Below are 24,999 nucleotides of genomic sequence, written 5' to 3'. Positions count from 1 at the left end.
CAGGCTGCCCCTACCCTCGTCCTCTGCATCCTGCTCCTGCTCGGCGCTGGCGTAGGTGCGCAGAAACTCAGCAAAGGCCCCATCCCGGGCCAGCAGTTCCTGGTAGGAGCCCATTTCGGAGATCTTGCCGCCACTCATGACAATGATGACATCCACCTGTGGCAGGTAGCTGATGCCGTGTGTGACCAGGATCCGTGTCTGTGGGCAAAGCAGAAGCCAACCATGTCAGCACATATGGGAGATAAAGCCCGGCTCAACACGGCAATGGAAAAAGGAGGTAACTAGTGAACACGTCTGCAGACGGAACTCAAGGATTAAAGCGGAGCACACGACTGGGATGGAAACACGCATACACTTTGAATCCACAGGGACATTCATTCAGTGCATGTGTGCTGGGGGCCTACTATGTGCCAGGCATGTCCTAGGAGCCAGGGAAATAGCAGGGAACAAAACAAAGATCCCTGCCCCAGACTCCAGGCTGGGGGCAGATAACAACCAATATAAGTAAAACACAGGGTGGCCAGGACATGAACGTATAGCAGAAAAGGTATACACAGGTATAGTGAGGGTGCAAGAGCCCTGGTGATACGGTGATAAGTGCTCCGTCGCTAACCAAAAGGTCAGTGGTTCAAATCCACCAGCCACTCCACAGGAGAAAGATGTGACAATCTGCTTTTATAAAGATTTACAGTTCTCCTCTATCTTATAGGGTCACTATGAGTCAGAATCAACTTGACAGCAAGGGGTTTAATTTTTTTTTGGTTTATACTGAGGGTGGGCAGTTTGCAATTTTAACAAGGGTGACCAGGGAAGGTTATTTTTTTAACCAAAAACCTGAAGGAGGAAGGGGGAAAACCTTCCAGGCATGTGAATAAATCAAACAATGATGCAACTGCAGAACAATTTGCATGGGATGGCCCAATTGTTAAAAGAGTAACCCCTTACCCCCGACTCAGAGACTGTGGTGGTGCAGCAGTTAAGAGCTCAGTTGCTAATCAAAAAAGGTCAGCAGTTCGAATTCACCAGCTGCCCCTTGGAAACCCCATGTGGCAGTTCTCCTCTGTCCTATAGGGTCACTATGAGTCGGAATTGACTTGACTTAAGAGGTTTGGTTTTTGGTTTTACCCTCCCCCTGCCCAAAAAAAAAAAACTCCCACAGAATTTGTACTTTATATGTTTTACACAAGTATCTGAAGAGTGTGGGAGGAGATATTCATCAAATTATTATCAGCAGTTACTCTGGAGCAGGGGTCTGCAAGCTCTTCCTTAAAGAGCCAGAGAGTTAAGTATTTTCAGCTTTGCAGGCCATTTGGTCTCTGTGCAAACTATACAGCTCAGCCGTACAGCACGAAAGCCGCCACAGACCGTATGTGAACGAATGGGCGTGGCTTTGTGCCAATAAAACTTTATTTATGGACACTGATATTTAAATTCAATAGAATTTTCATGTTACAAGGTAATATGCTTCTTCGGATTTTTTTTCTCCATTTAAAAACATAAAAAGTATCGTGACTAGGAGGCTGTAGTAGAACAGACAGCGGGCCAGATTTGGCCCGTGAGCTCAAGTTTGCTGACCCTTGCTCCTGAAAGAGGATTTAGGGGTAAAGGATGAAGGGCGAACGATTTTTTTTCTTTATGTATACTCTTGTATTTTTTTTATTTTGTCACCAGGGGCTTGTCTTACTTTGATAATATTTAAAAAAATTTTTTTGTTTAATATTTAAAAATATTTAGACAGTTTTAGTGGCATGTACGGGAATGTTTGGAGCCCCTGGGTGACGCAAACGGTTAACATGCTTGGTTGCTAACCAAAAGGTTGGAGGTTCGAATACACTCGGAAGAAAAGCCTATTTCCCAAAAACTCAGCTTTTGAAAACCCTATGGAGCATAGTTTTACTCTGACACATTTGGGGTTGCCATGAGTCAACTGGTTTTATGGGAATCCTCACAACAGGTTAAGTGACATGACGCTTCCCGTATCTAAGTATGACACGACGACCCTATTAAAAAGGTTACACACACAATGAAAAGACTAGAAAGAAGTAACACCTCTGAGCAATGGGATTATGTGTAATTGCTTTTTTTTTCCCTGTTGTCGTCGTCAGGTACTGTCAAGTCGGTTCCGACTCACTGTGACCCTATAGGACAGAGTAGAAATGCCTCATACGGTTTCCGAGGAGCAGCTGGTGGATTTTTAGTTTGCAGCTGAGCTCTTAACCACTGCACCACCAAGGCTCCTGAATCTTCATGACGTGAAGCCCCATGATGAAATGACTTGCTTTGTGGATGCAAAGGACAGTGTGCTTTAAGAAGCATGGCAACTTTTATAATCTGGGGGGGAAAAAAGCACAATCAAGTGTTCCCACATGCCTCCAAAGAAGCCACAGGAGCCATTTCCTATCTCAGGAAGACACAAGGCCATTTTTCTGCCCCACGCCTCCATCCCTCGGCTACACACTCCTTGGCTCAGTCCCAGGAGGTCCTAGAAAGGGATTTCCTCTGGAGAGATGCCCCATTACTTAATCAGGAGGGTGGACCCCCTTGGCCAAGTGGGCGCAATGAGTCAGTACAAAGGGTTCACCCTATAAAGACAAGATCGAGAAGGATGCCTTAGGAAAGCTTCCAAGGGAAGCATTAGACATTTATTTATAAAGTCCAATAAAAAAAAAAAGGGGGGGATGTGATGGATTCCTAAAGGGAACATATTCTGACTCAGCCAAAGAGGGGGACAGAGTACCCCTTAGCCCCTGCCTCAGCCCTGCCCCCACCTCGGCCCGCCCTTCAGCTGGTACCTTGTTCTTCAGCATCCCCTTGGGGCCCACCACATTTTCAAATATGTGCTTTCCCACGTGGGCATCCACTGCTGAGAGGGGATCGTCGAATAGGTAGATGTCGGAGTTGCAGTACACAGCCCGGGCCAGGCTCACGCGTTGCTTCTGGCCCCCAGACAGGTTCACTCCCTGGGAAGAAAGAACCAAGGCAAAATGTGGATTTCCTGGGAAACCAGGAGACTCAGGAAATGCAGCTGAGCCACCTGACGGTGGTCTGCTCAGAGGCAGGAGGGCAGAGGACCCAGGGCTGGTGCCCTGGAGGGCTGCTTCCACCTCCTCCTGTTCCAGCCTGGGGCTAAAGCCATGGGATTGCAACCCCACGAACATGGGCTCAAGTCCCTGCTCCACCACAGCCAGGGTGTTGGACCATGGGCATGAATGAGTCTCATCCACGTGGAGCCCTCACTGCCTCACCTGAAAAATGGGTAGAACAGAAAGAACCCGAGCTTTCTGCAAGCCTCTGAAGAGAGCACCCGGCGGGGGCGCTCAGTAAGGGGCGGCTGCTGGCACCTAATAGTGTTGGCTCAGGAGAGGCGCTGAACATAGGCAGCAGTGGACGTGGATGATATGATTGTTGTTGCTGTCTTGGTTACTGTTAGGAGCTGGCATCTTCTGCGAGCCTTCTCCAGTGAGGAGGCTGCACCCCATGGAGGCTGAAATCTGGCCCCCAGCCATCCCAGTCACCAGGGGAAGGGCATCGTTTGTTAATGTGCACCAGGGTACTGCATGAGCCAACAGTGGCTCCGGCTCTCCTGTGACAGATAACGTGTCATTTCTGTATTTGGTTGGGGAACTACAGTTAACCCACTCACCCGTTAACTGCACAGCCCCGCTCCTAAAAGATGCCCACCCTGCCCCCACACAGTGCAATCCTCAACTGGTCACAGGGATGGAGCAGGACCGGGCAGTGTTTCCTTCCCTTGTGCATGCAGTCACCGTGAGTTGGGGGCTGCCTCGACAGCAGCTAACAAACAAGGACATGGATATTTCAAACACTGACACCTTTCCTCCTGTATCATGCCCTTTGTCATGTGACTTTGTACACACATGACAACAAAGGTAGAGTGTACTTCCTGGTCCCCTGCCTTTGGGCTTGGCCAAATGACTTGCTTTGTGGCTGCAAATGACAATGTACTTTAAGAGACATCACATGTATTTTTTGCTCTCTTGGGTTTCTTCTGTCACCACGAGAAGAGCCCCCACTGGGTAGCTGCTGCCTCCTCAGCCTGGGCCCCCCGAGAACTCATGTGGGGCAAACCTGAGCCAAATCTGCAGCCTGCAGCCGAGCTCAGCTGCCTGTGGTGAGAAGCAAAGCCACCCAGCTGAGCCCGGCCTGGACCAGAAAGTCTATTCAGAAACTCACGAACACGAGAAGAGTGCTGCTGTAAGCCACCAAGACTTTGTGGTTGTTTGTCACACGTCAATAACATTGATCCAGGGACCACAGCTGAAGCTGTACTGACCTTCTCACCAATCTCTGTTTGGTCCCCAGTGGGCAGGATCTCCAGGTCTGGGAGGAGGGCACAGGCCTCTATCACGGCCTTGTAATACCGCTCCTGCAGCGGGCGTCCGAACAGGATGTTTTCTTTGAGGGAATCATTCTGGATCCAGGCCTGCTGGGGGACGTAGGCCACTGAGCCCTAAGTGGCAGACGGAGAGAGGGCAAGAGAGATAGACAGACATGATTAACAAGACAGCAGCCAGCCTGCTCACCTGCTTCACAGGACACCTTCATCACACCTTTGCACAAGAGAGAAACTGAGTCACAATGGACTACAGATGCCAGAGCTGGGATCAGAACTCACACTAGGTCAGCAGCTGCCTCTATTATCAAGGTTTAAAGAGCTGCCGCCTTTGTTGATGAGATTACAGTTATACATTTAGAAACGATTTAGTTAGTACCTACCAGCAGTACACAAAACCCCTGCCTCTACAGAGTGGACGGTCATGATGTAATCAAAAAATTATGTGTTACGGTTGTGGTAAAAGCTAAGAGATAAAAATAGATGAGATCTTTAAAGAAAGAACTTTTTACGCTGGAACAGCAGGGAGAGATTCCTTGAAAAATTTTCCTTGAAGAGACTGAAGCAAGAGCTTCTGTATCAAAACTGCTGGTTTTAAAGGTTATTTTGTTTCTATTTCCACCGGATGTACCAAAAACCAAACCTGCCGATTCCAACTCACAGCAACCCTATAGGACAGAGTAGAACTGACCCATAAGGTTTCCACGGCTGTCATCTTCACGGAAGCAGGCTGCCACATCTTTCTTCCGCACAGCAGCCAAGCCCTTAACTGCTACACCACCAGGGCTCCACCACATAACATAAGGTGTCGAGAATGGCATGACAGTAAGGGCTAGGATAAGGATATTTGTTTCATGTGTTCTTTAGCAATACAAATACTGAAATTAGTTTTTAAAAAATAACTTTAACAAGGGTGATCAGGGAAGGTAATTTTTTAACAAAAACCTGAAGGAGGAGGTGGGGGAACCTTCCAGGGATGTGAATGAATGAAAGAATGATGTGGCTGCAGAATAATTTCAGTCCCTTAAACAAGGACTGAAAGATGAGGGTAAGCTAGTATGACAAAGGTGGGGGGTGGGACACGAGTATTCTAAGCAGAAGGGACAGAACAAAGGCCTAGAGATGAGGAGTGCTTGGCACATTCACGAAACAGACAGGCCTGTGTTGATGGCAACATGGCATGGAGGCAAGACAGGCAGGAAATGATCTGGAGACTGAGGTGGGGGCCAGCTCAAGGTGGGCTACTGCTCATGGGGGCGTGGGCTTTATTGGAAGGGCCATGGAGCCACTGAAGTCTCTTAAGTATGGGAGTTGTAGCAGGACAAAGCCGTGAGTGGCATCCAGGTGCTACCTCGATGCTTCATCTTAATTCTCAAGTGACTCTCATGGATTAAACTGTATTCCCCCCCCAAAAAGGTCTTGGAATCCTAACCCCTCTACCTATGGAAGGTCTTTGGGTGGGGCAAACGTTTGCACGCAACTACTAGCCTAAAGGTTGGTAGTTCAAACCCACACATGGTGTGGGTTCCATGGTGCCCGAGAAGAAAGGCCAGGTGATCTGCTTTCACAAAGATCACAGCCAAGAAAACCCTATGGAGCACCCTGCTCTGTAACACATGGGATTGCCAGGAGTCTGAAACAACTCTACTGCAAGGTTTTTACACGTGTAGATGTAATTCTGGTTGGAAATAGGGTTTTCTTTGTTATGTTAATGAGGCATCCCAGGGTAGGGTGTGTCCTAAATCTAATCACTTCAAGGCAGACAGAGAGAAGCATGCACAAACTGGGGGGAGAGAGACTCCATGTGAAGGAGGAAGCAGGGCTACAGCAGCTCACAGAGACAATGGCCTTCCCCCAGAGCCCACAGAGAGCCTTCCCCTAGGGCTGGAGCCTTCAATTTAGACTTCTAGCCTCCTAAACTGTGAGAAAATAAATTTCTGTCCTTTAAAGCCACCCACCTGTGGTAATTCTGTTACAGCAACACTAGGAAAGAGGGTAACTAAACTGCTGACCCCAACATCCTAACTCATAAAAAAAAAAAAAAAAAATTTTTTTTTTTTTATACGAGGTCAAAATGTCACAAAGCCTCATGGTAGAACCTATGCTAATTAAGAAGTGTAGATAATTCAGGCATGGTCTCCATAAGCCACACCAGCCAAAACATTTGGAAAATATAAAATTTCAAAACACGTTTCTAAATCTTCCCTTCCCAGGGTTCGAACCGCTGACCTTTCAGTTAGCAGCCAGGTGCTTTAACCACTATGCTACCTGGGCTCCTTCTGTCTCTACAGGTCTGCTTATTCTGGACATTTTATATAAAGGGAGCTATGCACTATGTGAAAACCCTGGTGGCGTAGTGGTTAAGTGCTATGGCTGCTAACCAAAGGGTCGGCAGTTCGAATCTGCCAGGCGCTCCTTGGAAACTCTATGGGGCAGTTCTACTCTGTCCTATAGGGTCGCTATGAGTCGGAATCGACTTCACGGCACTGGGTTTGGTTTTTTTTTTTTTTTATACACTATGTGGTCATTTATATCTGATGTCTTTCATTTAGCATAACGTTTTCAAGTGCGTTAGAACCACTAAGCTTTAGGCTAGCAGTTGAAGGCAAGCTGTTTGCGCCACCCAGGGAACAACGGTTCCAGGATATGTAGTGAATAAGTGACATCAAAATCCCCACCTTTTAGAACGATGCAGAGAATAGCAGAAAGAATGAGAGAGCAAGAGACAGAAGGAAGCGAGATTAGGAGAGAAAGACCCTGCTGCCATCACTTCATGCACAAGGACAGCCATGTGAGAAAACACAGCAGCGTTCTTGTTCTTCCTCTCAGGCAGTCCGACCACTGCCCCCGACCCGTCCGGACCCCAGCTGTACCTTGATAGCCACGTGCCCCTCCACCTTGTCCATCTCGGCCAACAGCGCTGAGAGCAGAGATGACTTTCCACAGCCCACTTGGCCCACCACGGCCACCAAGGCACCTTCCGGAACCGAGAAAGTGATGCTGAAATGACATCACACACCCTGTTATGTTGGCCACGCTACTGTCTGAGTGAGCCCAACAGGCTGATCCCCCTGCCCACTGGAACCTGGCTTTATGGGCGTAAGACACAGGTACTGAGTGGAGCGAGAGACGGAAGGCAGGGCTATTAGAGGCATTTAAGTGAAATTCCTTCCACCACGTCTACCGCTTAGCTGGACCCAGTGAACAGTCTCAGGGGCTTCCTCATCTACTGCAGGGTGACATATGGCTGGAATACAAGTACAGCTGACAAAATGGCAGCCAGGGAGACCTAACAGATCAGGTGATGCTCAAAGAGCTGAAGGACAGGTGATAACTCTGCCAGAGGGCACATGCAGGCGGCCTGAAGGAGAGGACAACTCAAAGCAAGTTCTGAAGGAGGAGTAAGCCTATGCCAGGCACAGAACCTGGCACCAATGTCAGAAAAGGCCCAAAGGTGTGAACCGGCAGGGTGTGATCAACGACTAACGCGTCAACGACAGAGGACGAGGCAGGGAAGAGGAGGCTGAATGTGAAGACGTGGGTGGGGGCCGGGCCGGGCCTGGGAAGACCTCGAAGGACGCCGTGCTAAGACGTTCATGCTTCACCAGCTGGGAACCACTGAGGTGAAAGAACCTGAGTTTTAAGAAGATGTTGCTACTGAAATCGTTTAACAAATACCAGTAAGTAAAGCCCAGAGGGGACTCCCAAGCTTGGAACTGGCATCTGCCTATTTGGCAGTCTGAAGAACGGTGTCTTTTGACGCTGTGAGCTCTGACCCAGCTCCAGGTAGCTATGGTCAGAGAAAGAAGTGTTGCATGGGAGGCTGGTGTCAGAATTGAACCCAGACATGGGTAAGTGGGAATTTTAAATTTATGCTGATAGGTTTCAGCAGAGCTTCTGGGCTAAGACAGACTAGGGAGAAAGGCCTGATGAGCTACTTCTGAAAATCAGCCACTGGAAAGCTTTATAGATCACGAGGATCAATCGTTGGAGGAGGGCATGGTGTTTGGTGAAGTAGAGGGCCAGTGAGAGGAGGGAGACCCTCAGGGAAATGGAGTGATGCAACAGTCACAATGATGGACTTGAACATACTGGCGAGTGTAAGGATAACACAGCACCGGGCAACACACATTTCGTTCGGCTGTACATAAGGTCACCGTGAGTCGGAGTCGACTCCACGGCAGCCATCTGTGTCTATAACTGGTTGCTGTGAAGGGAGTAGATTATGGGGCCAAGGAGAAACAGGAAGCCCGGTTGGGTGGCTAATGCCATTGCCCAGGCAAGATCTGAGTAATATGATAGGCTGAGGAAAGGAAAGAGTTGGATGGAGAAAAGACTTGGGAGTCCAGGAGGGCCAGATGGCTTGGATCAGGAGGGTCTTTGAGACTGGAAAGATGAAGGAAAGGACATGGGCACAGATACTGATTATTTGGTTTGGGAGCAGGACAAGAGAGTAAAGCTAGATACAAGGAAGAACTTCCTAGACATCATGATTCATCATGAATTTTCAAGGGAGATTTTATACAGACTCTTTTCTTTGGAGTTTTGTCTCCCCGCAAGGCCCCCTGGATAAAATACAACAGGTAACTCTTTAGTGGGGCAGGACGTATATGTGGCCTCCTCAAAGTCTCTCTGGCCCCATTCTGGGGACTCCTTAAGGAGGCCTGAAAGAGTCGTTGAGCAAGGATCCTGTGTGCTTTGGAAAGATAAGGCCTGGGGTGGGTGAGTGAGGCACCAGTCTGGGAGGTGGTGAGAAAGAGTGAGCTCGGTGGCCCAGGGGCCTTGGGGAGGACAGGGAAGGACGGTTCCATACTGGCAGGGTCACAGCCTTGGCCTGGCTAACCCATCAGTGCACGCTGTCCCTCCAGGCACAAGCAGGTGACCCAATGCGGGCAAGTGACAGGCCAGTGGCCTGCTGGTGAGGTAGGTAGGACACACACCTGTAGATGCTGGGGGCCATCTGCTACCATGAGGGGAAAGGCCACCTGAGAACAAAGCAAAGCTGGGCGAGAGCCCTGGGGGCACTGCATGAGCCCATGGATCCCACCATACCTGAGCTTGGAACTTCTCAGTTATGTAAGCCAAAAGCTTCCCTTCTTTTGCCTAAGCCTGTTTGTGCAAGGTTCCTGTTGCAAACAATCAGAGGGAGCCCTCTGTGCCAGGCACAGTCTTATCTGCTCCTCACCACAGCTCAAGAAAGCGGGACCAGCCCTATTTTCCACATGGGTAAACTGAGGCTCGGAAAGGCAAAGTGAGCTGTTCAAGGTCCCAAAATTAGAACATGACAGGAGCACAAACCCATCTTTGAACACGTGTGTGCACAACCGAGCTTACCCACTCAGTGTGGGTGGGTCACTCCTGGCCCAGGTGAAGGTGGCGTTTCTCACGGTGATACTGTTCATGCCCCCACCTGGAAAGCACCAGAGACAACATGTCAGGGGTAGATGAAGTCATCAGATGCAAGAGAGCAGAATGCTCTTAATTTTCTTTTTTCTAATCAAGTGGTTCAACACTTGGCACTAGACATTATCTGGTTACATCAGCCACCTGCTGAAAGACGAACCCAAACTGGCAGTTTTGGAGATGGCCCCAGACCCAGAAAGCAGAAGGAAACCACACGAAAATGCTGCCTTGAAAGAGAAGAGCTTGCATCATTGGACGTACAACTCGGGAGAGGCAGGTGGGCCCACGAGGGTGATGCGCTGCAAGGGGACCCCTCAGCCTGCCTGGGCCTGGTCTGGCTGGGGGTGTTGAGCAGAAGCCAAGGTCAATGAGGGAAGCAGCAGAGCCCCTGTGCAAACAGAGCCCCCTTCATTTACATTCAAAGCAGGACCCTTAGCCCTTCCACGCCTCAATCACAGGCAGCCTCCTAGCATCTCCCTGCATCCACTCTTGCCACCCTGCACTCACCACACCACAGCAGGTCAATCTTCCTAAAAGACCAGACACGCAGGATAAGCTAAAAAAAAGCGGACTCCTGAACAGGAAGTGCGGTTTTAAGGCACCAGGGAAGGGAGGGCTGTGCTTAAGACAACGCATTAGTGCAAGACGACCCCATGTGATTCTAAGCCTCCCAGCACCTCTGTCTTCATTTACTTTTCCTCCCTCCTTATTATCCTTTTATGTCATGTCTATTATTTAAAAAAAAAAAAAAAAGTGACTCTAAACTATGAGCCTCCTTAAAACCACCTGGAGATAAGAAGGGGTATTTTTTCAAGTTGTCAAATGAAGAAATAAATTCTCCCACACATTAAAGAGACAAATGCCTGGGGTGAAAGGTAATTAGTTATTGGCTAACCTAACCTTCCTCCCTCATCTCCCTTGAAACAGAATGAACGCAGAAACTGGAAGGTGCTATTTAAGAAATTTAAGTAAAGTCGCTCAGGTCAGGCAAGCTACAGAGTACAGGGAGACTTGGCCACCAAGCTGCCTCCAGGACAGCGTGGATAAATACCTCAGGAAGTCAGCACGACTCTGAGACCTACTAGGGCAGGAAGAAGGGGTGGGGCCCAGACGGAGGTATCAGGAGGGCAAGGGGTTTTCAGACACTTGCTATGAGCTGTGAACAACTTCAGCAGCAACTTGAAACCTCCATCAGCTGCTTCATATTTCAGCTCATTGTTTGGCAGAGATATTTGACCCCTGAGCAGATGGCATTGTTCCCACAGTTCCCACATCTTATGAGGGGATTCACTCTGGATAGCAGAAAATGGATGACCACAGGCCAGGGATGTCAGAAGCAATTTTCCAGCATCCACTAGGGCAGTGGTTCTCAACTGGGGGTGACTGTCCCACACAGGACATTTGGCAATGTCTAGGAAGTCCCTGGGTGGTGCCAACAGTTAAGCGCTCAACTACTAGGCCAAAGGTTGGCGGTTCACCACATAAACCAGAGACTCCATCAGCCTGAGACAGGAAGAACTGGGTGGTGCCCAGCTACCACCACTGACTGCCCTGATAGGGAACACAACAGAGAATCCCTGATAGAGGAGAAAAGTAGGATGCAGAACTCAAATTCCAGTAAAAAGACCAGACTTAACGGTCTGACTGAGAAAGACCCTAGAGGACACGGCCCCTGGACTCTCTGTTAGCCCCAAACTAAAACCATTCCTGAAGCCAATTCCTCAGACAAAGATTAGACTGGACTATAAGACATAAAATGATGTTGGTAAGGACTGTGCTTCTTAGTTCAATAGACACATGAGACTATGTGGGCAGCTCCTGTCCAGAGGTGAGATGAGAAAGGCAGAGGGGGACAGGAGCTGGCTGAATGGACATGAGAAATACAGGGTGGAGAGGAGGAGTGTGCTGTCACATTATAGGGAGAGCAACTAGGGTCACACAACAATGTGTGTAAGTTTTTGTATGAGAAACTGACTTGAATTATAAACTTTCACTTAAAGCAGAATAAAGAAAAGAGAAAAAAAAAAAAGGTTGGTGGTTCTAAACTGCCCAGAGATGCCTTAGAAGATAGGCCTGACAATCTGCCTCCAAAAGGTCAGTCTTGAAAACCCTCTGGAGCAGTTCTACTCTCCACACATGGGGTCACCATGAGTCAGAATCAGCTCAATGGCAACTAACGACGAAGAGACATTTTTGGCTGTCATAGCTTGAAGAGGGACTGTGCTTCCAACGTCTAGTTAAGAGGGCCAGGACCTCCTACAATAAATGCACAGGACAGTCTCCAAAATTAAGAATGATCTGGCCCCAAATGGCATAGTGCTGAGGTAGAGAACCCTGCTCTGGGAGGGTTCAGACTCATACTAGAGAACTAACAGCACCACGATCATTTGTTTAGCATCTTCTATGCCTGCTACCACTGCACTGGGTTGGTTGGTTTTTTTTTTGTATGCCTGCTAGGTATTTTAGGTATCACTGAAGACACACTGGAAAGCCCACCAGGTGCTGGGCACTGCTCATGTATTTTAACTAATCCATACGTACAATCTTTCCCCTGATAGTACTGACTGAGCTCTGGTGCCAGACTGCGTGGGTTCAAATCCCTGTGCTGCCACTTACTAGCTGGGCAGCCACGGGCAAGTTACTAAACTTCTCTGGGCCTCATTTTCCTTGTCTGTAAGACATGATGGACGATTACAAACTTGACCTCCTTGGGCTGTGGGGAAAGTAAATGAGGCAATACACGAAGAACACTTGGGACTCCCTTTACCAAGAGGACCTTCTAAGGAGAGTGTCATCATTGTTGACCCTTAACGTCTACAACCTGTGACATCAGACTTTTAAAGGGTTTTACATGAACGGTGTTACTGCAATTTTTCTAAGCATTTTTAAAAGGGTAACACAATTATGTTTATATACTAATGCTGTTAAGAAAGATCAGCCATGAAAAGTTGACAGTATTCATTAGGTTTTAAATGAATGGAGCAGTTCCTTGTAATAACAATTGTGAAGTAAGGAAATAAAACCCTAACTTAAGGTATATTCAGTTAAAATGGTTAATGTATTTTTAAACTGCTAAGAAAAGCAACTTTGTACATCTGAAGTTTTTTTTTTTTTGAACAGCTTTTCGTCTACAATGTGGGGCTTAACCCTTACCAAAAAATGGAAGTTGGCAAAACAACCTTCTAGCGCAAACACCTTTTTAAATGCATGATGGTAGCCTAAAACTTGGTATCTTTATAAAGTATTGTAATACCGGGAGAAAGATGTGGCAGTCTGCTTCGGTAAGGATTACAGTCTTGGAAACTCTCTATGGAGCAGTTCTATTCTGCCCTATAGGGTCGCTATGAATCTGAATCAGCTCGATGGCAATGGGTTTTATGAGTTTATTGAATAAAACCAAAACCAAACCTGCTGCTGTCGAGTCGATTCCAACGCATAGTGACCCTACAGGACAGAGTAGAATTGTCCCATAGAGTTTCCAAGAAGCGCCCAATAGATTTGAACTGCCAAGCTTGTGGTTAGCAGACATAGCTCTTAACCACTACACCACCAGGGTTTCCTTACTAGATATAGTTTTATGCATAACTGAAATAAAGCGACCCTATAGGACAGAAAAGAACTGCCCCATAGTTTCTCCAAGGTGTACCTGGTGGATTCAAACTGCTGACCTTTTGGTGAGCAGCCGTAGCACTCTTAACCACTACGCCGCCAGGGTTTCCAGGCATATAGCAGGTGCTCAATAAACTTCAGCAAGGCAACACAGTACAACAGGTAGAGCAGACTCCGCTGACCGGCCGCTGGGTGCAAATCCTGCCTCTACTTCTGATTAGCTGTGCAATGTCAGGCAAGTTACTTGGGCCAGTTTGCCCATCTGTAAAATGGGCGTTGTGACAGCCCCTGTCTCAGCAGGCGGTGGTAGCAGATGAGTTACGAGACCACGCAGTGCAGGAGCAGTATGTGACAGGGGTCACTGCTGCCAGTGCTACTAATAGTCATCTATTTATTTATTATTAAGTAATTTATTAATGTTTATTAATTTATAAAGTGCCTGGAGTTTCAGCTGCAAACAAGATCCCTGCTCTGGGGAGTCAACTGGAAAATGAGCAACCAGTAAGCTAAAAAATTAACAAACCTTCCAGTAAAACTCACATAGCACCCTGCCAAGAAAGGCAGCTTTACCCCCATTACCCAGGTGAGAAAACTGCGGCTCGGAGCAACTAAGTGACCTGCTCAAATATACACAGCCGGTGGGTGGTGGAGGTTGGAGAGGCTGCAAGGCCCTCGTGTGTCTCTCTGGCCTGTCCTGAAGGGATCCAAGGTCCCAGGCCTGGAAGCAGATGCCCAGGGGGAAGCCTCACCCAGTGGCCACCTCCCAGCAAGAAAGCAAACCTGTGAGTTCATCCTCCTGGATATGTAAGGTAAGAGAGAGGTCTTCCCTTGCCTTCTGGTCCCCTCTGCAGAGACCTCGCTCCCTGGGGCCTTGCAGACAAGCTGCCAGGAAGAGCCAACCCCAAAGGCAGCCAAGAAGGGGCCACATCTCAGAGGGGTGGACACATACCATCTTTGGCAGGCCGCCGCTCAATGCTGCTGGGCTCCAGCTCCTCGTGGGACAGGAAGATCCTGAGGCGTTTGAGGGAGACACTCGCCTAGATGGAGAGCAATTACAGGGTGTGGTGATGTTTAAAACGATTTCTAAAAAGCAACATGAAGCTAGCTATACCTATAAAACAGACTGAAGCTAGCATTCAGGGGTCACCCCTGTGTACAAAGGGGACCCCATCCTCCTTTATTGCTGAAGACTCCAAGTTTCCCATAACAAACCTAAGTTTTAGAATCAAAAATAAAACATGTTTTGGGGTCTTGTTTGTTCTGCTTTAAAAGCACAAAGGTAGCATGAAAAAGAAGGGCAGAGGGCCTATCCTAGACTAAAAAGAATGTAAGATTTATGGTGATGGGAAATTTGACAACAATTATGAGTGATTGTTGCACAACATCGTTAATATAATTGATATCACTAAATTGTACACCTGAATGAAAGGTGCTGAATTGGCAAATGTTGTGTTATATGTATTTTTACAACAATTAAAAACAAAAGGAGCATGAGAGTCCTAAGGACCAAATACAGAAATAGGTCCTGATTCAAACAGCCCAGCTGTAAGGACATGCTGGAGATAATCTGGAAAATTTTAACGTGGACTAAGTATTATTTTAAGGAGTCCTGACGGCACAGAGGTTAAGCACTCAGCTGCTAACCAATAAGCTGGCAGTTCAAACGCACCAGTGGCTCTGTAGGAGAAAGATGTGAGTCTGCTTTCATAAAGATTTACGGCCTGGGAAACCCTATGGAGCGGTTCTACTGTGTCCTACAGGGTCACTATGAGCCGGAATCAACTCCACAGCAATGGGTTTGGTTTAGGTATTATTTTAAGAAATTACTGCTAATTTTGTGAGGTCCAAGGAAAGTATCATAACCACGAAAGAAGAGATGCATGCTGATGTATTTACAGTGAAGTGTCATGAGGTCTGGGATTTCCTTCAAACTTCTTTGGCAAAGAAAGGAAGGAAGGGAGGGAGGGAAGGAGGAAGGGAGGCGGTGAAAGGTTAGATAAAGCCAATGTGGCAAAAGGTTGAGAACACTGAATCTGGGTGATGGGAACATGGGGGCTCATTACACTAGTCCTTCTACGTCTATGTACATTTGAGATTTCTCATAATAAAAGGTTTTTATTTTTAATAAAGCCTACAACCGGAATATCATCATCTTAAGGCTGATTCATCTATGTGGCTGAAATTGGAGCTCTCCAAAATGAATGTGTATGATGCTAAAGAGAGTGTGGAAAACACTAGTAGCAGAAAAGTGGTAGGAGCCGCTTCAAATACTGCAAAAGGGTCACAAACCAGACAGTTTCCTCTCCTTAAAGAGCCGTTCACGTGCATTTTAGGATTCTAGGGGGTCTACCCCCACAAAAGAAAAAAAAACAACCAGTTGCCAACCAATTTCAATGTCAGAGTAAACTGTGCCCCACGGGGTTTTCCAGGTTGGGATCTTTTGAGAGCAGACTACCAGGTCTTTCTTCCCAGGCACCTCTGTGTGGGTCTGAACCACCAACCCCCTGGGTGTGTTTGGTTACTAGTCAAGCACCTAACTGCCTGCGCCCAGGGACTCCATCCAAAACCTCAAACCCACTGCCATCAAGTCGAATCCAACTCATAGCGACCCTACAGGACAGAGCGGGACTACCCCACAGCGTCTCCAAGGCTATAAATCTTTACAGAAGCAGACTGCCTTATCTTGTTCCCTTGGAGCGGCTGGGGGGCTTGAGCCACCAACCTTTCTGGTTAGCAGCTGAGTGCTTTAACTACTGCACCACCAGGATTCCTCAGGGACTCCATAGGCAGAAGTTTTTCAAATGGTGGGTCAAGACCTATCGTGGGTGGTGAAACCAGTTTAGCAGATCAAGAGGTGCATTTTTTAAAAAACAGGACAGTGTAGTGTAGGACAGGACGGGCCAGGACATCGCAAGGCAGGGCAGAACAGCACACAGTATTTCAGAAAAAATTTCACAGAGCAAGAGAAAGCCTTGTTGCAGTAAACGTTTGTTGCTGAGGTTCCCTGCCAAGAAGTAAAATGTATTTACTTTGAGCATGATCAAAAAAGCATGAAAGCCCATTTATCTGAAATACCTAAAAAGGCAAATGTTTAGAGACCAAGGCTTTTTAGCGGTTACGGGGATGGGGGGCACGGGGCGGAGCGGGGTGGTGCACAGGAGGCACTGAGCTTCCCCTTAGGGCAACAGGACAATTTAGCAACAGTGGTGATTGCTGCATAACGTGGCCGTAATCACAACATCACTGAGCTGTACATGTAAAACATGTTGAATGGGCAAATGTTTTATTACGTAAATTTTTGCTACAATAAAAAAAAATTATTTTGTTAAAAATTGGAAAATACCTGGAATGTCATACACCAAAACGTTAACAGAAAGTGGTAGGATTATGAGCAACTTCAAATTTCTTTCTTATGCTTATCTGTATTTTCCAATTCATCTCTAATGGATATAAACTACTTAGGCAATAAAAAAGTTTAAAACTTAAAAAAAAAGGGAAGGAAAGCTGCGGCTCTCGTCCTCACCAAGCCCACAGGCACAATGGGAATTCTGATTAAAGGAAGCTGTATCGAGGGGCACTTCAGTGCCTTTGGCTTGGTTTCCTCAACCCCAGACGCCCCCTCGGAAGTCCTCCTGGCCTTGCCCTGTACCTGCACGATGCTGCTGATGACCATGGGGAGAATGTTCAGGGGGAATCGCAGGATGTTGAACAAGGCCAAGGACACGAAGGCTTTCTGAGCATCCAGGATGTTGTCCTTGTCGATAGTCACGTAGACGGCAAATGTAGACAGGGCCACCTGGAAGCAGAACACCAACACCCATGACTGTCCCTGCATGAGCGTCATAGTCACGATCGCAGGAGCAGCCAATACTTCTGCTGCAGAGCATCCAGCCTCCCTGTGGGGTATGCAGTGGGCGACAACTGTGTCTGGCACACAGCAGACGCTCACTCAACACACACTCAGAGAATGAACTGGATAAATGAGTGACCAGGAGCCCAAAGCCCTGGCCTCTCCCACCTACCTGCTCAGCGACATGCTGGCCAGGCATTCTCACTTTCCCTCACCAGCACCAAGCACAACTAATCTCACCTCTGAGCTCTGCCTGCAGTTTCCTCTGCCGGAAACATTCTTCCCACCCTGACAGGGGCCTGGTTGCCCCTCACTTCAGAGAGGCCTGCCCTCGCCACCGCATTCTGCCCAAAACAGCCCACCATCACTCTCTATCCTGTTACCCTGGCATATTTTTCCTAGCATCTATCACTTACATCGTAGTGTTATAATTTATTTGGTATATTTATTAAATATATTTATTTATCATCTGTCTCCCGCTGTGGTGCGATGGATCACTTTTGTGTGGCCTTTCTTGCCATGGTCTTGTAACAATCACATAGGTGGGACTGTGCTAGTAGGGTAATTGTGGCCCACTAAGAGGACTGGTCAGTTATGCCATCTCAGTAGACTTTAAAAAAGTGCCAATTCCAGAGCAGGGAAAGGATCCCACCACCACCAGGGTGGGAGAATCAAGAGCAGACCATGTCCTCTGGACCCAGGATTCCTGCACTGAGAAGCTCCTGAAACCAAGAGACCAACAGAGATACAGAGAGAGAGAGAGAGAAGAGAGAGAGAGGCAACATGAAAACACTGAGAAGCATTGGCAGAGAAATGGCAGCAAGAGAGATCAGCAGGAGACGGCGCAGCGGGCTTCCTGGCCCAGGGAGCAAGAAAGCTGAGTGCCTTTGGGCTGAAGCTTACTGACAGAGTAGGGTGCCTCTGGGCAGTTACTGGCAGAGCTAAAGGAGCTTTGTAACATTTCCCTGAGCAGGGCAGAGGCCAAAAGGCCAGAGAGAGGTGTGCCTGCGGGCACAGCTGGGAAGAGGCTGTCCTGATGGAAGACCTGTATCCTGAGCGTTCCTGAGCCTGAATTGTAACCTGTTACTTCCCTAATAAAGCCTACAGTCCTGAGTATTGTCTGTGAGTTCTGTGTGGCCATTACAATGAATTATCGAACCCAGCACAGTAGCAGAGAGTGCTGTGGGAGGTACGGTTGGTGTCAGTATTGGTAAAGACGGCAGAGAGAGGAAGCATGTCTGACCTCCGCCTCGTAGCAATCAGCCTTGGGCTGTTGACCTTGGTTCTCCTTACTCTTGTGAAAAGACAGGAGATGAGACACCGCCCCCACACCATTTTTACACCACTTTTGTACGTGGCTGCATCTGTGATGCCTCGAACAAGCCCAAGCACACGGTAGGTGCTCACTAAATACTGACAGCTTGAATAAATAAGACCTGGGACACGGGACCCCTCTCTCCATGCTTCCATCGTCTCATCTGTAAAATGAAGGTGAAGAGTTAATGCCATTCTTTAAAGTTCCTTCCAGATCATATAAAATTTTATACCCCAGGAAATGAACAATTAAAAAGAAAGAAGGATAAACATTAATAGCCACAGGATCTCCCCAGGCCACTCCCTACTCCACAAACAAAGTCAGACTTGAGTGAAGTGGTTTCCAGGGTTTCATAACAAAGTTCAGAAACGACCTTAAGTTGGGGTGGTGGCTTGAGACTGTAGCATCTTACACGCTACACCTGTCACCTCTCCCGGAGAAACAATGGCCCCTGAGAACTACACGCCAGGCTGCTTTTCCTGGGAAGGAGGTACAAGAGCAGTGCATGAGATTTCTGTGGCCCGACATGTGCTGGGTAGACCTGCCCAGCCCACCCCTGGTGGGAGGAGGCCAGCGCCAGGTGTCGCCAGGGAAGGTTAACGGCAGGAATCCTACAAGATCACCCAGTCTGTAAGATCATGAGCAATCTGGAAAACCTTGGTCCCTCGCAGGTGGACAAAAGCTCCTGCCCCCATTTTGGCCACGTACTCCTAGGTTCATTCAAGGTTTCCCTGGGGGAAATAGATTCCCTGGGTCCCTGGCTTCTTGAGCTCAGGGCAGAATGACGAGAAGTCAGGAGGTTCACACTAGAACCCTGCTCGGGGGTGACTACGGTCCTGGGTCTTCTCAGGGTCTCAGCTGCCTCATTTCTTTGTACCCTACCAGGAGGCAGCAAAGCTTAAAAATTAAAATCATCAAGTTCTGCTGCATATCAGCTGTGTGAACTTGAACCTGGGTATGTCAACCTCTATGAGCAAGCCCCTCTTTTCCCCTCTATAAAATGGGAATCATGATACACCTTTGCAGGGCTGCTGGGAGCATGAGTAAGGTGGCTTACGTAGGGTGCTCAGTACAGTGCCTGGGGCACAGAAAATGCAATCTATGACAGCTGTACTTCTTCTTATAGGACTAAGTTCAAGGCCTCTGGTCCACTCTTCCAAAGAATCTATTAACCTGGTCCCAAGAACAACAGGCTGGGAAGCAGAGGTGGTTCCTGTTCTGGCTCAGACATTAACAAGCTAAATGACGCTGATGTAAGACACGGAAATCTTCCAGGCTCCACAGCCAAAGATGAGGCAGGCACTCAAGACACCAGTGCTAAAAGGTCCCCAGGATATCTGCACACAGTGGCTTCCCTCGCACAAGCGTAAGGATGCCCTGACCTTCTTGTCCAAAGACATTCTTTACTCAAAACATTTCCAAACAACGGCACATAAAAAGGAATGAAGCACTGATACGTGCTACAACATGAACGAACCTTGGAAACATCATGCGAAGTGAAAGAAACCAGACACAAAAGACCACGTACTATGTAATTTCATTTGTTTGAGGTATTCGGAATAGGCAAATCCAGAGTGACAGAAAATAGGTTAGTGGTTGCTCAGGATTGAGGAGGAGTCCACCGGGTGGTGCAGTTAACGCACTTGGCTGCTAACCGAAAGACTGGAAATTAGCAGCTGGAGGTGCCTTGGAAGAAAAGCCGGGTGATTTCACTTCTGAAAAAATGAGCTGTAGAAAATCCTATGGAGCATAGCTCTACTCTGACACACATGGGGTCACCATGAGCCAGCACTGACTCAATGGCAACTGGCTGGATAGGGCCAGGGTGGGGGCGGGGGTGGGGAATGGGGATAACTGCTGCCGAGTATGGGTTTTTCTTCAAGGTGATGAAAATGTTCTGGAATTAGATAGTGGTGATGGTTGCACAGACGTGCGAATATACTAAAGAATACTAAGTTGCACAGACGTGCGAATATACTAAAGAATACTAAATTGTATACTTTAAAATGGTGAAATACATCTCAATAAAAATAATATATTAAAAAAAACCTCTCCAAAGTCAGCCTATTTTACTAAATTAGAAGCCAAAGTTTTGGCTGGGGCCTCAGGGCCCACCTGACCTGAAGCTTTCACTTCTCTGTAACTTGTCTGGCATTCTCTCCTATTGCTCTCTCCCCCTCGCTCCTTCTGTTCCAGCCCTGCTAGTCTCCATGGTTATTCCTCCTACATGCAGGCACGTCTCGCCTCAGGGCCTATGCACTCACTCTCCCCTCTATCTGGGTCACTCCATCACCTCCTTCAGGCTGTTTCTCAAATGTCACCTTCTCAGTGAGGCCTTCAACCCCTCTACTTAAAAGTGCAAGCCTTCCTTGTCCCTCTGACCCAAATCTACTTTTTTTCCACAGCACTTAAGACGGTTTAGCATACTGAGTGGTTTATTATATCTATCTCTCCTGGTTAGAACGAATGCTCCATGAAGGCGGGGATTTTTACCTGTTGAGTTCACTGCTCATACTCAGCGTTTGATGGATGGGTAGATGGACGGACAGATGAACGGATGGTTGGATGGATGGAGGGATGTTTCAATGGAGGGAGGGAGGGAGGGGCGGATGGACGGACGGACGGATGGGTTTGCCTAAGGGCAGGGGATGACACTCAGAGGTGTCCTCTCAGCAGTGGAGAAGGCCAGGCCGAGGTGTTCACCAGATCATACCGGCCCCCTGGTAACCAGAGGCCCAATCAATGGGGTGGCTTCTGGCAGCACAGGGTGTACACAGAGATGGAGCAAAGTCACACCGTTTCTGTTAGATCCACGGTCCTGACTTCTCCAGAAAGTGAAGATCATTCATTCATTCATCCACCAGTTACTGACTGAGCACGTACTGTGTGCCAGGTACTCTGTGCTGGGGAGAGGGGAGTCAGTTAGTGGTGGCAATCCTGAGACTCATGGTCTAGGGGAAAACAAGGATATTAACCAGGTTCTCTAGCAGGAGGTATGTGGAAATGTGTGAGGCATGTGGGGCTGTCAAAGAGTGGGGCAGCAGGTGGCTGGGGGCTGAGGTTTGTCGCTGTCTTGTAATGGGCGAGGGCTAAGGATCTGGCAAGTCCTTCCCACAATGAAGAACCGTCCCACCCAAAGTGCTAATACCACCTCCACTGGGAAACCTGGCATTAAGCACACAGGCTCCAGCCCACCAGCACCAAAAAAAAAAACCCTGATTTCTTTTGTGTAGACATCTGTTAGTTCTGCCTGTCCAGCATCCACTTTCCAGTTTCTGATAACAACACCCCAATTTTCCCATGGGGAACTGAACCTCCCCCAGTGTCAGCCTACGAGTTTCAGCCATGGCTGCTCCCCTCTCCTACCTCCCACAGAAGCCTGGCCAACATGATCCAGGCCTTGCTAATGGAAACATCTCATCTCTGACCAACCACAACCAATGAGACTCAATCTCACAGCTTTTTAGGAACCACTGGAGAAAAGGGCTATCTGACCATAGGAATTGCTGCAGAAAGAGGATGTAAGGCTAGAATTGCTGGCAGGCACCATGCCATCATACAGTAAGCCATCTGTCTGATTAAAAAAAAAAAAAAATAACACCAAGAGAAAGCAGAACTGAGAGACAGAGAGGGAGTTAGTCCTAACATCATCTTTGGAGCACCTAGATCCAGCCATGCCTGAAACCCTAGCCATGTGTAAAACCAGTACATTGCCAGATTTTTCAATTCTGTGACACGAAAACCTTTTTTATGGTTTTGGAAATAGGTAGCAGCGAAGGTTGCAAAACACTGTGAATGTAATTAATGCCACTGAATTGTCCACTTAAAAAATAGTTAAAATGGCACATTTCATATCATATATATTCCACCACATTAAAAAAAAAATCTTCCTTACTCTAGCCAATTTGAGTTAGGTTTCTGTCATTTGCAGAAGAGCTGGTAATACAGTTCAATCTTTCAATCACTTATTCTGTCACTCCTTCTTGCCAAGTCCCCACATTCTAGGGATACAAGCATAAAAAAACGGAGACACGGACCTTACCATCAGGCCAGCAGACAACTACACAACAGATAATTGCCATATGGAATGATAATTATCATCCTAACGAAGGTAGTTACAAGGTAAACAGAAGAAGAGAAGCTCACAAATCTTCCAAGACTGAAAGTACCAGTTACTGGTGGCTGCTTGGTGATGCTGTTTTAGGAAACGACATTAAGTAGACATGATAAATGCCAAGCTCCATATTCCAGAAAAACAACCCCATCAATTCTGCTGATGGCATCCCCACTCTTGTCTGGTCTCCCCGGCATCTGCCTTCCATCACACCTACCGCTTTGTAAACACCTCATCATCCCTGAGGTGCAGGAATTCGCCAGTGGAAAGAACATGCAAACACTTTCCAAGAGAACCGAAGCCCACATATTTTATCCTAATGTAGTCAGAGGCTTGGGTGTCTCAGGCAGGGCCAAGATCTCTAACCGACACCTGGGCTCATCTGTTTAATGCCAAACAGCTCAACAAACTCCATCTCTGGAAGTCTATCACCACCCACACCTCCGCTCTTCCCCTTTCTCCCCTGGCACTGAGTGGCAAATTCAGGGGTCATGAAAAGCCAGTCCTGCTTTTAAGCATCTTTTGCTGTGGCTTCATATGGGAGGCCAAGGGAGAAAATGGTAAGTGAAAGGCCAGCTCATTTGAATGACAACGCAGAAACGGTAGGTTTTGTCAAAGGATGTAACATGTAGAGCAAAAGGCTATAGGAAAACACCCTGCCTGCCCTAAGCCCCCATCTTAAATATAACACAAATCACAGACTAAACTGTATCACCTTCCCCCTCTGGCCACACATCTTTTCCTATAAAAGAATTCATATATAGAACATACGCTGTCATTTGCGTAAAAGTAAAATAAATGAAGTATAAAAACATTTATTACATATATTTACTGTCATGCCGGTATGGGCACGTCATTGTGGTTGTTAGGTACTGTCGAGTCAGTTCTGATTCATAGCAACCCTGTGTACAACAGAACAGAACACCTCTGGTCCAGTGCCATCCTCACAATCATTGTTACGTTCGAGCCCATCGTTGCAGCCACTGTGTCAATCCCTCCCGTGGAGGATCTTCCCTCTTTTTCCATGAACCTCTACTTTACCAAGCATGATATCCTCCTCCAGGGACAGGTCCCTCCTGATAACATGTCCAAACTACGTGAGATGAAGACTAGTCATCCTTGCTTCTAAGCAGCATTCTTCAAACACGGATTTCTTTGTTCTTCTGGCAGTCCATGGTATATTCAATATTCTTTGTCAACATCATAAAGGCATCAATTCTTCTTCAGTCTTCCTTATTCACTGCCCAGCTTTCACATGCATATGAGGTGATTTAAAATATGGCTTGCCTAGAAATAGAAATACCATAGGATGCAGCAATTCCACTCCTAGGAATATATCCAAGAGAAACGAGAGCCTTCACACAAATAAACATATGCACGCCCATGTTCATTGCAGCACAATTCACAATAACAAAAAGATGGAAACTACTGAAGTGCCGATTTAAAAAAACAAACAAACATATATATGGCTTGGCTCAGGCGTACCTTAGTCCTCAAGGTGATATTTTTGCTTTTTAACACTTTAAAGAGGTCTTTTGCAGTAGATTTGCCCAATGCAATAACTACGTCACTTGATTTCTTGACTGCTGCTTCTGTGGGTGTTGATTATGGATCCAAATAAAATGAAATCCTTGACAACTTCAATATTTCCCCCGCTGATCATGATGGTGTTTATTGGTCCAGTGATGAGGATTTTTGTTTACTTCATGTTATGGTATAATTCATACTGAAGACTATAGTCTTAAGTGCTTCAGGTCCTCTTTGCCTTCAGCAAGCAAGGCTGTTTCACCTGCATATCTATCGCAAGCTGTTAATGAGTCTTCCTCCAACCCTGATACTGTGTTCTTTTTCATATAGCCCAGCTTCTCCAATTATTTGCTCAGCATACAGACTGAATAAATATGGTGAAAGGAAATAACCCTGAGGCACACCTTTTCTGGCTTTAAACCACATGGTATTCCCTTGTTCTGTTCGAAAGACTGCCACGTGATCTATGTAACCTTCCCCATGAGCACGATTAAGTGTTCTGGAATTCCCACTCTTCGAAATGTTATCCATAATTTGTTATGATCCACACAGCTGAATGCCTCTGCTTAGTCAATAAAACATCTTGGAAACCCTGGTGGCATAGTGGTTAAGTGCTATGGGCTGGTAACCAAAGGGTCGGCAGTTCGAATCCGCCAGGTGCTCCTTGGAAACTCTATGTGGCAGTTCTCCTCTGTTCTACAGGGTCACTATGAGTCAGAATCGGCTCTACGGCAGTGGGTTTTGGCTGGGTTTAAACATCTTTCTGGTATTCTCTGCTTTCAGCCAAAATGTACCTGACATCAGCAATGATACCCCTTGTTCCACCT

At 47.3% G+C, this 24,999-nt stretch overlaps 1 protein-coding gene across 3 annotated transcripts in view; it reads right to left on the bottom strand.

The window, feature by feature from the left end:
• The window catches only part of ABCC1 (ATP binding cassette subfamily C member 1), a 178,437-nt gene that overhangs the window by 41,176 nt on the left and 112,262 nt on the right, over positions 1–24,999 (bottom strand). For all 3 annotated transcript variants that reach the window (XM_049904936.1, XM_049904938.1, XM_049904937.1), the window contains exons 13-19: positions 17,016–17,162; positions 14,316–14,403; positions 9,689–9,764; positions 7,228–7,354; positions 4,295–4,471; positions 2,793–2,960; positions 15–198 (exon numbers count right to left, since the gene is read on the bottom strand). In XM_049904936.1, coding sequence (XP_049760893.1) covers positions 15–198; positions 2,793–2,960; positions 4,295–4,471; positions 7,228–7,354; positions 9,689–9,764; positions 14,316–14,403; positions 17,016–17,162 — 967 coding nt within the window. The remainder of the gene's footprint in view (positions 1–14; positions 199–2,792; positions 2,961–4,294; positions 4,472–7,227; positions 7,355–9,688; positions 9,765–14,315; positions 14,404–17,015; positions 17,163–24,999) is intronic.

Source organism: Elephas maximus, chromosome 12, assembly GCF_024166365.1.
Source record: "Elephas maximus indicus isolate mEleMax1 chromosome 12, mEleMax1 primary haplotype, whole genome shotgun sequence".
NCBI classification, from domain to species: domain Eukaryota; kingdom Metazoa; phylum Chordata; class Mammalia; order Proboscidea; family Elephantidae; genus Elephas; species Elephas maximus.
Note: the sequence above shows the minus strand (reverse complement) of the source record. Positions and strands in the feature narration are given on the sequence as shown.